This window comes from Rhinolophus sinicus, chromosome 15 (genome assembly GCF_057876585.1).
Source record: "Rhinolophus sinicus isolate RSI-liver-muscle chromosome 15, RSI-T2T, whole genome shotgun sequence".
NCBI classification, from domain to species: Eukaryota; Metazoa; Chordata; class Mammalia; order Chiroptera; family Rhinolophidae; genus Rhinolophus; species Rhinolophus sinicus.
In genome coordinates, this window is record NC_142515.1 from 15,318,753 (window position 1) to 15,332,007 (window position 13,255).

The window sequence follows — 13,255 nt, forward strand, 5'->3', positions numbered from 1 at the left end:
GGAACCTTGAGCCAGCAAAAGATGTCAAGAGGAAAACATCCAGGTAGGTGGAAAGAAATGCAGGAGGGCATGGGCTTGTGAAAGCCAAAACAGGGCCTCGTGCCTTACACCTAGAGCTTAAACTTGCTCAACAAGCCACCAGAACCCAACAATCTGACATCAGGTTATACAACAGTGGAAATGCTCTGGGTAAGTCTGGGCTTGCACAATCTAGCCTACGTTAGGCTCCCTCTTCCAGAAGACAAGGTGCTTTGTTTCCAGCCAGCATCACAGCTCCATAAACCATCTTGGACATTATCTTCCAAGAACCAACAGTGATTTTCAGGGAAGTGGTCTTAAGCAATATTTAGGAATAAAAGTTTTCCCTAAAAGATATGTTGTCTTCAGACATGCAACTCTGGGCACAACCAACTTTAATGATGCCACGTAGGGCATCATTAGAAGCAACTAAATCTCTTCATTCCAGATTGGGAACTTTGCTTTATCTAGCTCAACCAGAAGGTTCACTGAGGTTCTGGTAGTCATTGAGGGTTGTTCATAAATGCCTAGTTATCTTGTTGGGGCACATGACAAGATTATACTTCTTCACCCATTTGCTTCATTTGACGCTTTAGCTAATGAAATGGGAGTGGAGATGATGTACGGGTTAGGAGCCAGTCCATGGCTTCCTACTATCTGTTCCCAGCCTCAGCAAGGAAGAAAGACAGGATATGATGGAACCTCTCTCAGTGAGCTTTATGAGCAGAGATCCTAGAATAACCTGCATTTTACATGCACCACAGGCAAGAAAAAAACTTTATTATTTTAAGACAAAGTGACATTTGTTACTGTATTATAGCCCATCTGACTGATGCAGAGACACTCTTCCCAGAGCAAAGCAACTTTAAGGGTTTGTATGAGTTCCAAAGATGTTAGGACAAATCCTTGACCAGGATTCAAGCTCAAAGGTGTAGGATCTCTCTTTTGTCCCCAGAGTCGCTGCAAGAAGAGACTAAGAACAATATAATAAGAGCTACCATTTAGTAAATCTTAACATGTTGCAGGCAGTGTGCTAATTATTTTGTATACATTATTCCATTTCACCTCAAAATAAAGCAATAAGTAAGTGTACATTAGAACATCCTCTTTAAAAATGAGACAATTAGGGCTCAGAGAGGTTAAATAATTTGCCCAGGGTCACACAGCTAGAATGTGACAGAACAAAATTAGAACCCAGGTTGTTTGGCTCCAGACCCCTTGCAGAGCCCTCAGATATTCTGCTAGGACTCAGGATTATCCACCGGTGTCCCCATGAGCAGCTCAGTTTTGAAGCCAACCAATAGGAGTATCTTTATAGAGTGGGGTTTAACATTAAGATTTGCTTTTCATACCCAGGAAATGGTGGCCCAGTCCTAACTACCAGGCTTTCACTTAAACTGGCTGAAAAATATTTGGACTCTAGAGTCAGAAAAATCTGAATTCAAGTTTGGGTTCTCCCTCTCCCCTACCAGTGCCTCTCCCCATGCCTCAGGTTTCCCGTATGAAAAATGGGATAATAATAGTCCCTAGTTCATGGGGCTATTGGGAGGACGGGCCCCTCTTTTGTCTGTTCACCCTCAGATCCACTCCCATCCTTTCCTATTCTACTCTATGTCTTGAGATGGGAGCGGGGGAGGCCTAACTCATTCTTTAGGCTGTCTTGCTGTTTGCTTCAGCCACTCAAAGGGGCTGGCAGGTGATGGGAGGGCAGAAAGATGGAAAAAGCTAAGGAGGCTATCTCCTTCTTCTTCAGGTGACATCTCCAGCAGTGACAGTTTTAAAAAGCCCCTCTCTGCTTGGTCCCAGCTGTCACCTAGGTGGCTCTGGCTCCTGGCTCTGTTCACAACATAATTTGTCACTCCCGCTCTAGGGAGGGTAGTGATCTTTTCTTGTTGCTAATCTCTGGGCTGCGTCACCATCCCCTTTCGTCCTTTCAGCTCTTCCAAGACCTTTCTAAGTAGGTCTCAGTATTAAAGTCCCACTAGCAGCTGTCTGGCATGGACTGTGTTTTCCAGATTGTGCCAGTGCTGATACAGAGAGGATTGCTTGAGATAATGTCTATGCAGTATTTAGAACAGCGCTGGGCATATAATATGTGCTCAATAAACGGTAGTTTACAAAATGGCTTATTTCCTCTTACCGAGAGTCTCTGCTGCCAATTTGTCCCAGGCAGGCCCCTGCCTACCTCAGCTCCCGAATCACTGCCCATTCCGCCTCCCCACTAACTCCACAGACCTGGGTTTCTGTTTTCATTCATCCTTCTCTAATACTTGTAGGGTGAAGGGCATGTGAATTCCTCCATGACATTTTTTTCCTCCATGTCACAATTTTATTTTTAATTTGATAAACTTCTTACTATGGTTTCAAAAGCCCTGCTCTATCTGGCCCCTCTGGCTTCCCAACCCCTCTCTCTGCCACGTTCCCCCTTCTTCCTCGCCAGCCCACACTGCTCGGTTCTCTCTGCCAAGCTCTGGTCTCCTTCAGGGCTTTGGCAGGTATCGTTTCCTCTTCTTAGAAAGGTCTTTTCTGGGCTTTTTCCGTGGCAGGTGCTTCTCACACCCCAGCCTCAGGGTAGCTGCTCCCCACTTAGTGAGGTCCTCCCTGCCCACCTTATCTAATGCTGGTCACCGCTGTTATTCTCTGTGACACATGCTCTTTGGATCTTCATTGTACTTTCCACAATGTGCTGCGATTTCATTTAATTTGTCTGTGTTTACTTGTCTGTTACTTTTTCCCTACTGTCTCCCTCCCAACACGCCACAGGCCATGAGACTGTTCATTCCACAAGTGCAGGATCTATGAGTGATATCTTCCTCTGTGTATTCTTAGTGCCTAGCAAAGATGCTTGGCACACAACGGGCTGTCAATCAATGTGTTCTGAACGAATGGATGTTCAACTAATCTGTCTACACGGCTCATGTCAAGGGTCCCTAGAAGTCCAATGGTGATCATTTTTGGGGTTCCCCTCCTCTCCATTATCCTGGCACTTATGCTGTGCAGGAAGCCTGAAAGCAGAGGCCCTGACTCGGTTCAGGCTGGTCTCCTTCATCATCGCTCCTTGTCCAGGCCCTGCATGGCTTATGGAGCCCCATTCCCTCCACAACACGCTCAGCCAGTGGGATGTTCACGGAGGCTCCCAAGATTCTAGACTCTTCACAGTGTCCCTTCTCCCCACTCCTTCTGAAGACTTGCCACCTCCAAGGGTCTGCATGGGAGGACTCTCAAGTCAGACCCAGGATCAGAACCCTCACCTGTAGCCCCTTCTTGGTGCCTGGGCTGTTCTGGCCTCTACCCCCTTCTCAGGCAACCTCTTCTTGCACAGTCCAGCTGGTGTTCACACAAAAAATGGAGGCCTGTGTCGGTTTTGTCTTCTTGGCAACCAACCTCAGTCAACAGTTTCTCTCTCTGTCTCTTTCTCTCTGTCTGCTTTCAGTAACCAAAAGGCTATGAACTGCAATTACTCAGCCTCCCTCAAGGGCTAAGGCAACCTCAGCACTTAAACCACAGAGCCTGGATGTACTCCTGGGAGAAGTGGCAAAACAAAACAAAACAAAACAAAAACAAAAACAAAACACCCTACAAACATCCTTTATTTCTTAAGAATGAATTAACAATTGTAAAAATAAAATATATTGACTTAAGCTGATTTCCTAATGACCCAGCTCTACCAGATATCCGCCCCAGTGCCCCAGTTGTCCTCTAGAACCAGTGGCTGGAAGCCTGGAACCCTTCCTAGCTCCTGCTGGCCTTCCTTGGTGGAGTGGGGCTGAGGAGTAAGGGGGTGGAGCCTTGTCACGTAGCCCCTCCCACAGGATCCCCCAGAAGCCTGACTGTCTCCTGCTGGGATTATCTGAGATTTCTAGCTTAATCTATTGATAGAGTAGTTTTCAGTCAAGCTAAAGTCCTTGTTCTGCCACAAATGTGGTAAAAGTGAGTCAGAGGGATTCCATTCTCTTCTTGCCTAAGGTACTTCCTATATGTAAGCTCTAAGGTCACTTCCACCTCCAATCCCCCAGCATGACACACTGGCAGGGACGATTTCTCAACTCTCGCTCTTTTCCCCCCAATATGTTTATGTTACTCTAGAGGCCAGAACTGTGCTCAAAATTAAATGCGTTTGCCTGGGAATAACAGAAAACAAGATTAGAGTGGCTTAAACACAGTGATTGAATGAAATCCAGCGTTGTATGACTGGTGGTGTTGGGCTTGGAAATTAAGTTACAGAACACATAGAAGAAAAAAAAAAAGTGAAAAGAAGCCAGGACAGCTGTGTCTGCTTCCTTTTACTGGGAAGGAAAAACTTCTCCAGAAATCCTTGTTTGGCTTTCTCTTGGGTCTGATGGCCTAGAGTTAGGTCATACTGACCATTTTGGATGCAGGAACAGTTAGAATATTAGAGAACAAGATGACCATAATTAGCTTAGATATTTGATTCATTCTTTTTTCCAGAGCTGGCAAAAGAACACCCTAAACAAAACCAGGCACCTGATAGCCAGAAGTGGGTGGGAATAGATATGGGACAGGCAGGTCTCAGTGCCTGCCCCAAATCAGCTAAGTGAATTCTAGAAGCTATATGTTGATGAACTTGATGATGAGTTTTGAAACTTTTTGCGAACAATTATTACTATTATTGTTGTTGTTATTATTTTAAAGAAGTCAGTCAGTGGGAGGAACCCATCTTAGATATGGCAGCTACTTAAATTGGTGAATTTAATACAGAAGAACTGGTGAGGATAAGACCAAAACACTAATTTCAAGTCATGCTACATCAATTTGTGGTTATTAATGCATGTTTTACCAACTTATTTATAATCTTTGAAGGCCAAAGGGAAGTTTTTGTTGTGAGAACAAAGCAAAAGTCACCTGTTTTTTGTTTGTTTTTTAAAGAGAAGTCTAACCTTAAGATTGTCCAAAAACCCTGTTTTTCTGGTTTCTCCCCCTCTTCCCCTCTGCAAATGTTTGACAGTAGGGAGAATCAAGTCAGTGATGAATTTAAGGCAGGAATCTACCCTTATTAAGTCTTTATGACCTAATTACTGTTACCTAATTATTAAGTTTATTAATTCACCCAAGCTCTGCCTTTCCAATATTAGGACAGAGTAGATGCTTTGATTCATGTTGGGATGAGGTTTATTAGAAAGGCATAACAAATAGAGCTATAAGATTATTACTTGGGAAAGAAAACAAGCTAATAAGGAAATAGAGCCAGCAACAGGAATATTGAGATAAAGTAAAGGAGGGTCAACAGACTGGAGCAAACAATTATTAAACAGGAGTTGTGTGAGTCTGTGAGACTGTAAACTCTAAGAGAGGGAGGTACTATGCTGGCTTCATTATTACGCAGTAGGTGTTCTATATGTATTTATTGAATAGATGAATGAACAAAAGGAATCTGGAGGGAAGTAGACGATGAAAACAGCATGGATTCAATCGGAATAATTCCGGCCAAACTTACTTTATTTCCTTTAAAAGTTTTTGATAGAATAATTGTCCTATTTGAGATCAGGGCTTGTCATAGTTTATCATTGCATTTCAGCAATTCAGTTGACAATGTTTCTCCTATGAGTAATATGCTTGCCGAGAAATTCTTCTGTGCGTGGGTGGGTGTGTAGAAGTGTATCCAGGTAAGTTTTGATCAACGAAACTGGGTCAGTCTGGAGGGAAGCCTGTTGAACAGGGACGAGTAAGGAGGCAGTGTGAGTTATTAGGCAGAAAAGAGGTTTTAGGAAGAGAAAGGCCCAGGTTCAAATCCCTGCTGTGCTACTTTCTACCTTACTTAATGGCAACTTACTTAATTTCTCTGAGCCTCATGTTTCTTATCTGTAAACTGAAGATCAGAGCATCTTGAAGGATCATCATGGGAATGAGTCATGTTAAGATGTTAGCAGGTATGTAGGGTGGCAGAAAAAATGTAAAAATACCTTGAAAGACTGAAAAGTGGAAAATGGACCAAATAGAACAAAATGCAGATAGATATACATCACTTTCACAAGTGCCAGATGAGGACAGCCTGGTACAGTCGGTGGGAACAGCTTTTTATGAGATCTAATCAGACACCCCTTATGAAGGTGGGGACTCTGCCATCTTGAAAAACCACCCTGAATAAAAAAAGGCAAGTAGTTTCGGCAATGGAAAGACTGGATTACTACATATGCAGAACTTGTAGTGATGTCACTTTTTGCATCCCCGTTATGGGTAATGTGTGTCTTCTCTCTTTTTTTAATCTTATCGATCTGGTTAGAAGTTTATCAATTTTACTGATCTTTTCAGAGAATCAGCTTTCAGTTTCAATGATTTTTGTCTATTATTTTTCTGTTTTCTGTGTCATTAATTTCTGTCCTTTATTATTTCTTATTTTTGTTTTGCCTACTTTGGGTTTAATTTGCTCTTCTTTCTTAAGGTTGAAGCTGAGATCGATGATTTGAGGACTTTCTTCTTTTCTAATATAGGTGTTACACATTTCTCACTAAGTACAGCTTTAGCTATATCCCTCAATTTATGACATGTGTTTTCATTATCCTTCCATTCAAAGTACTTTCTAATTTCCATTTTTATTTCTCCTTTAAACTGTGGTATTTTTAGAAGCGTGTTAGTTTCTAAATATTTTGGGATTTCCCAGACACCTGTAAGTTATTGATTTCTAATTCTGTTGTGGTCAGATTATATATTTCATATGATTTGAATTCTTATAAATCTACTGAGACCTGTGTTATGGCCCAGAATATGGTCTGTCTTGGAAAATGTTCTGTGCGCACTTGAAAAGAAACCCATTCTCCTGTTGTTGGGTGTAGCATTCTTATAAGGCAGCGTGCAGAGTGTATGGTGCAGTGTTCTTAATGTCCATTAGGCCAGTTTGGTTGATGGTAGTTTACAAGCCTTGTAGACATTTGCTGATTCTCTGTCTACCTACTCTGTCAGTTATTAAGCTGGGGGTGTGGAAATTACTGTTTATAATCGTGGATTTTTCTATTGCTCCTTGTAATACTGTTAGTTTTGGCTTCATATATATGGAAGTTCTGTATTAGATACACAAATGTTTAGAATTGATTTTCCTCTAAGATTGACCTCTATCATTATGAAATGCTCCTCTTTATTTCTGGTAATATTGTTGTATTGAAATATACTTTGTCTGATAGTAATATCACCACCTGTATTTCTTTTGATGAGCTTTAGCCTGGTACAGTGTTTTTCAGTCTTTGACTTTTATTTGTCTTTATCTTTAAAGTGATCTTCTTATAAGCGGCATGTAGTTGGTTCATGATTTTTTCTCTAGTCTGACAATCTGCCTTTAGTTGGGGTGATTACCTGCTTGGATTTAAATCTACCATCTTGCTATGTGTTTTTTCTTTATCTTATCTATTCTTTTTTTCCTTTGTCCTCATTTACTGCCTTCTTTTTAGATTCACTGAGTGTTTTTAAAAATAATTCCACTTTATTTTCTTTGTTTTTCTGTTAGCAATAACTGTTTGTTTTGCTTTTACAGTAGCTGCTTTAGGAGTCAGAGTATACATCTTGACTTATCAGTTTACCTTCCAGTACATTACACCATTTTATGCTTGGCATAAGAAGATTACAACAGAGTACTTTCCCCTTTCTGGACATTGTGCTGTTGTCATATATTTTATTTCTACATATATTATAAACCCCACAAAATAATGTTTTTATTTTTGCATGAAGCAATCATTTTTTAAAAGGGATTTTTAAGACAGGAAACCCTTATTTACCTACTTATGATTTCTTGAGATGTTAATTCCTTTGTGTATGTCCACATTTCCATTTGATTGTATTTTCTTTCTACCTGAAGGATTTTCTTTTAATATTTCTTATAGTAAGTGTCTGCTGGTGATGAATTCTTTTAGTTTTTATTTTATTTTATGTCAGAACATGTCATTATTTTGTTTGGTTTTTGAAATATGTATATTTGGGGAAAGAATTCAGATTGACAGTTTTTTTTTTTCAGTACTTTAAAGATGCCACTTCCCTGTCTTCTTGTTGGCAAGTTTCTGACGAGAAGTAGGCTGTCGTTCTCATCTTTGTTCCTTTGCACAGCGATGTGTCTTTTTTTTTTCTCCCTCTGACTGCTTTTAAGATTTTCACATTATCACTAGTTTTAAGGAATTTAATTGTGATATTTTTTGGTGTAGGTTTCTTCATGTTTCTAGGTAGAGTTTATTGAGATTCTTGGATTTGTGAGTTTATAAGTTTTATAAAATTTGGAAAGTTTTCAGCCATTATTTCTTGAAATATTTTTTTTGGTCCTGCCTGACCCCTCTTCATATTTCTCCTTTCCTTCAGGGACTCCAATTGCATATATATTAAGCTCACTGATACTCTGTTTATTTTTATTTTCATTCTTTCTATTCCCTCTGTGTTTCATTTTGGATTTTTTCTACTGCAATATGTTCAAGTTTTTAAATCTTTTTTTTCAGTAATATTTAATCTGTTGTTAGTCACATACAAGTGGAGTTTGTGTGTGTTAAAAAAATCTCAGATGATGGCTTTTATAATCTCTTTTTAAAGATTTTCCACATCGCTACTTAATATGCTCAATTTTTACTTTCTTGGACACATAAAATATAATTATAATTGTTTTCTTAATGTCCTTGTTTACTAATTCTATCATTTCTCTTTCAATTGATTGATTTTTCTCCTCATTAGGGGTCGTTCATTCCCTGCTTCTTTTTTTGCATGCCTGATAATTTTTGATTGGATGTCAGACATTGTGAATTTCACCTTGTTGGGTGCTGGATATTTTTGATTTCCTTGTGTTTTGTTTCGTGACACTTTGTTCTTGAAAACAGTTTGATCCTTTTGGGGCTAGCTTTAAGATTTGTTAGGTAGAACCAAGCAGCATCTACTCTAGGGTTAATTGTACACCACTCCTGAAGCAGGACCTTTTGAGTTATGAATTATGAAGCTTTGCAATCTGGTTGTCTGGATCAGGCCCTATTCCTGGTCTTGTATGATCATTCTGTACTTCCACTCTGTCCAGTACTTTCCACTCTGGCTTGTGCCAACAGGATAAATTCCCTGTCCTATACAAGCTTTGTATGTGTGGTTCTTTCCCTGGCCTTGGGTACTTTACTCACACTCACATCCTACTCAGCTGAAGACTGGAGCAAGCACTTCTGCAGGTGTCCAGAGCTCCCTCTTTCTCTGTATCTCTCTCCTTTCTCTGGTACTCTACTCCCAGCTTCAGCTGCTTTGGCCTTTCGGGTCTCTCAGTTCTATCTCCTCAGCTCAAGGGGGTCTGCCTAGTTCTTCCCGGATTCCCCCACTCTTTACAGCAGCCTGGCCACTCTCTCTGGACAGTAAGCTGAACTAATCATAGTGCTGACCTCATTTGTTTTCTCCCCTTATGGACGAGTGTCCTGCACTGCTGCCTGTTTCATTCATTTTGCCTGGTCTGGTTGTTTATTTCAGTTGTAGCAGGAGAGAAAATTCAGTCCTTGTTCCTCCATTTTGGCTGCCTAGACTGGATTACTTTAAGTAATTGTGGTACTGTTGATAAAACAGATTGCTAAGGGTGTCACTTGTTCCCAAAATAATTCTCATGAAGTAACCTGAAGATGTGCAATGTACATCTCCTGCAAGTACAGTAACTCTTGTGCAATGGGTGTTACAAAAGAGTTGCCTACAAAGGAACTTGATGTATGACAATCTAGTTTTCCCCCTGGTTTACCTTTTAAGTCCTGTGATGTTTTCTCTGTTTCATTTCTCCTTACTTTCTCTTTACCAGTGATTCAGACCACAAGGCTTTCCTCTTTTTTCTACCCCCACCCCATTTTTTCTTTTTCTTTTTTTGGTCAGGGACCAGTAATCTGTCCATAAAATGTCTTGTTTTGGGATTAGAATTTCTTATTCTAGTCAACGTAATCCTTGAGTATTTAGGTGTGTGCTTGGAGGTAAGGTGTCTGTAGGCTTGATAAAAACAGTGTCTTTAACTTCAAGAAGCTTTTAAAAAAAATTTAATAGAATAACCACTCCTACTGTTTTGGATTGTTTTAAAAGGGGGCCACACCTGTGTTTTGGGATGGTTTTATAAACAAGAGTAGAAAGTTGAAGAGAAGAAATTCTTGTTTTTCTTCTTGTTCCTCAGCTTCAACAGGTATTTATTTGAGTGTTTAATATAACAAAGCACTACAGGACTACCTCAGAGACTGAGGCAAGTCACTGACATTGATGATGAGTTCATTATCTTGTGGAAGAATGACACAATTTATAAAGACCCAAGGTGTGGTACCACAATCAATCTGTGAGATTTCACAGGAGGGTATGATTATTGAGGGCTGGAAGAGGCTAGGGAAGGCTTGGGGGTTTAGTTCAGGAAGGAGCAATAGGATTTAGGGGAGAGTGGCTTGGTCCAGCTACGAGTTTGAGTGTCCATGGTGTGGCTAGGGACAACAGGAGAGGTTGAAGTAAGGGCTCCTGCTGGAGCACAGTGGGAAGAGTGGAGGTTTATCTGTGGATGCCTCAAGTGCCAGGCTCAGGCATTTGGACTGTGGGGAGCTAAGGATGGCTTTTGATGGGTAGACATGGAGACAAATGTGTTTGGAAGAGAGGATGAGGGTTAATGTGTGCAGAGATGAGGACTGGTGGCAGAGGTGTGAGGGCAGGGACTCTATCTTAATCATCTTTGTATTCCCAGCTGCTAGTCCACACTTAATGCTGCTTAAGTGCAATGTAGAAGGTTATCTTTTATCTTCCAAATGGCTAATGCTCTGGATAACCACTGGCCTTGTCTACAGCAGGACAAATATTGTGAAAAAAACCTGTTTGTGCCCAGTGATACTTTGTCTGAAGGGTTAAAAGTAGGCAAATGTGGACTTTGACTTTTGGAAACCTTATTTCCTTTTGAGTTCCTCATTTTCTTCAAGGAAAAGGCACTCAGCCACTGTTATGGAAATTACGGAACAGGACCATTCCCAATCCCCACTTTCCGCATCCCTAATAAATTCTAGTCTTCCAAATCTCGTAAAAAAGACCACACACATACACAGAAACCCAGACACCCCACAGCGCACACTCCCACCAGAGCCTGGTGGAGACCAAGTCCCTGGTGACAGATGACACAGCGCAGACTTAGGTGCTCCCTCTCCCTCCCTCCCTTTCTCTCTCTCTCTGTCTCCTCAGCCCCGAGGCAGAACAACCATTCGTTTGGGCCCTGCTCGGCCACGGAGACACACACGTGTGTACACACACTGTGCCCTGAGATGCACACACACAGCGCACAGCCACGTGCTGCCTGGCGCGGGCGGACTCGTGGCCGCAGCGTCACTGCCAGGCGCCCGTTGCGTCATCAGGGCGCGACGTTGCAGCAGCACCGGCGGAGCCTGGACGTGCCGCCGGCAGCTCAGCCCCCGAAGCCGGCTGCGCTGCGGTGCGAGCCGCCCGGGCGGGAGGCGGCTGCGGGAGGCTGCTCCGCCCCGGAGGCCGGGACAGGTGCGTGGCCGCCCTCTGCGCCGGAGCCCGCGCGACTCCTGCAGGTTTCCGGGGCGGTCTGTGCCCCCCTGGTCCCCGCCCCCGAGTGCCGAGGTTCCCCCTGAGAAATGGGTTCCGGCTCGTGCCGAGGTGGGGGGTCAGGCGTGGGCTCTCCCCGAGGGACCAGGGTCAGGCCGGGTTTCCGCTCCGGACTCAGTACCCTGCGCGCCTGAGCGGGCCGTGGGGGCACTGGCTTTGGCGTGGAGACCGCAGGCGTGCTCTGAGCGGGGCTGGTGACGGGGACCGTCCGGTGACAGATGACCACTGACTGCACTGAGCGCTCCCTGTGTGTCAGACACTGCACTGTGCTAGGCGCTTTGTGTGTATTTTCCGGTCCTCCCAGAACCCGAGGAGGTAAGAGCTAGCGTAATATGCCCATTTTCCAGACGGCGAAACCAAGGCATAGAAGTTAACCAACTTGTCCAAAGTCCGACAGATGGGAAGCAGGGGGGTTTGAAGTCGGGTAGGTTCGGCTTCAGAGCTGGCCTCCCTGCCTCTGTCCCTTTCAGAACCCACAGTTGGTCCCCTCCGCCTGTGGTCTGGCACCCCCGGGTTATTTTTTTGTAAACTTCGCGACCTTGGATGAAGGCTGTGGGCAGGGAGGAGCGTAGCGTGGGCTTCTTACTGGCACCAGACTCTCTCCCTCCCCTGCTCTCCTGATCACTGGGGCCGCCGCGTCTTCATTTTCTCAGGCGGCAACCGGCTCCCCCGGTTGTAGCTACTTTCTGCGCCTGAAACTGAGAGCTAGTGTTACAATACCGAAGCGCTTTCGTGCCAGGTGCGGTGCTTTCCTGTTCTCTCCTCTCGCCTGTTGTGTTAGATTGTTACTTACGTTACATTGTTAAGGACGTGGAGTTAATGCTGAGCGTAACAGTTACCGCAGCAAAGCCATGTGGCGATCGTACAGAAATCAGAGTGTGTCCTCCAAGGAACACTGTTAACCTGGGATTGACGTGTCAAGGTTTTAAAGGAAACATTTAAGGCTAGGTGAGAAATAGCAAAAAGCTATTTCGAAATAATTTCAGAATTATGTTAGAAAGTTTTTATAGTTTAGGTTAATGTCTACTAATTTTCTGTAGCAGTTCACTGTTAGTGCTAACACTTTCCCTTAGGATAGGAAAAGGCATGTTGACAAGGATGAAAACTTATAAAACAGATATTTTAAATAGAGTGGTTTTGTTTTAGAGTTTTGTAAGTGTACTAAAAGGGCAAATATAATTTCATTTAAGGCAGCACAAGAAAATTAAGAGCTTAATTCAATTTAGGTGTGAAGCTTCTGAGGTTCTCTCATTACCAGCACCCATTTTACATTGCGTATTATGTATGACCAAAACTTTCCAGCGCATAATTAAAAAAAAACGATCTACTGTGTGCATACATGTAACTTATATTTAATTAAATAAACACATGCCTTTGTCCTCCCAGGAACTATTCAGTTATTAGGTTGGTGCAAAAGTAATTGCGGTTTTTTGCAATTATTTTTAACCTTTTAAATCGCAATTACTTTTGCACCAACCGAATATTAACACAAATGAAATAATTCTTGGTCTTGTACCTGAAATAAGCTCTTATTGACCCTTGCAAATTCATAGCTATTTTGTTTAGGAAGTCTAAAGATACAAAGGTTGATTTTTTTTTTTTTTTTAAATAAATCAAGGCTGCCTGAGTTCAGATAAACATACCAAAGTCTGTTTTTGTACTTTGAACATGGTGGAAGTTCATTTGACATCCTATTATATAGATCATGTAGAAGTCA

At 42.4% G+C, this 13,255-nt stretch overlaps 1 protein-coding gene across 5 annotated transcripts in view; it reads left to right on the plus strand.

Annotated features, from left to right (window-relative positions):
- The window catches only part of GPAM (glycerol-3-phosphate acyltransferase, mitochondrial), a 61,393-nt gene that overhangs the window by 17,280 nt on the left and 30,858 nt on the right, over positions 1-13,255 (plus strand). Inside the window, exon 1 of one of the 5 annotated variants that reach the window (XM_019725135.3) lies at positions 11,305-11,460. The exons of 1 other annotated variant lie outside the window; for it this stretch is intronic. Coding sequence is in view for 1 of the 4 variants with exons in the window: in XM_019725133.3 (XP_019580692.3) it covers positions 11,757-11,853 (97 nt within the window). In the remaining 3 variants the exon portion in view is untranslated. Of the gene's footprint in view, positions 1-11,304; positions 11,854-12,154; positions 12,278-12,462; positions 12,487-13,255 lie in introns of those variants that run through there. 3 more of the 5 variants (XM_019725133.3, XM_019725137.3, XM_088791860.1) reach the window with 3 other exon arrangements.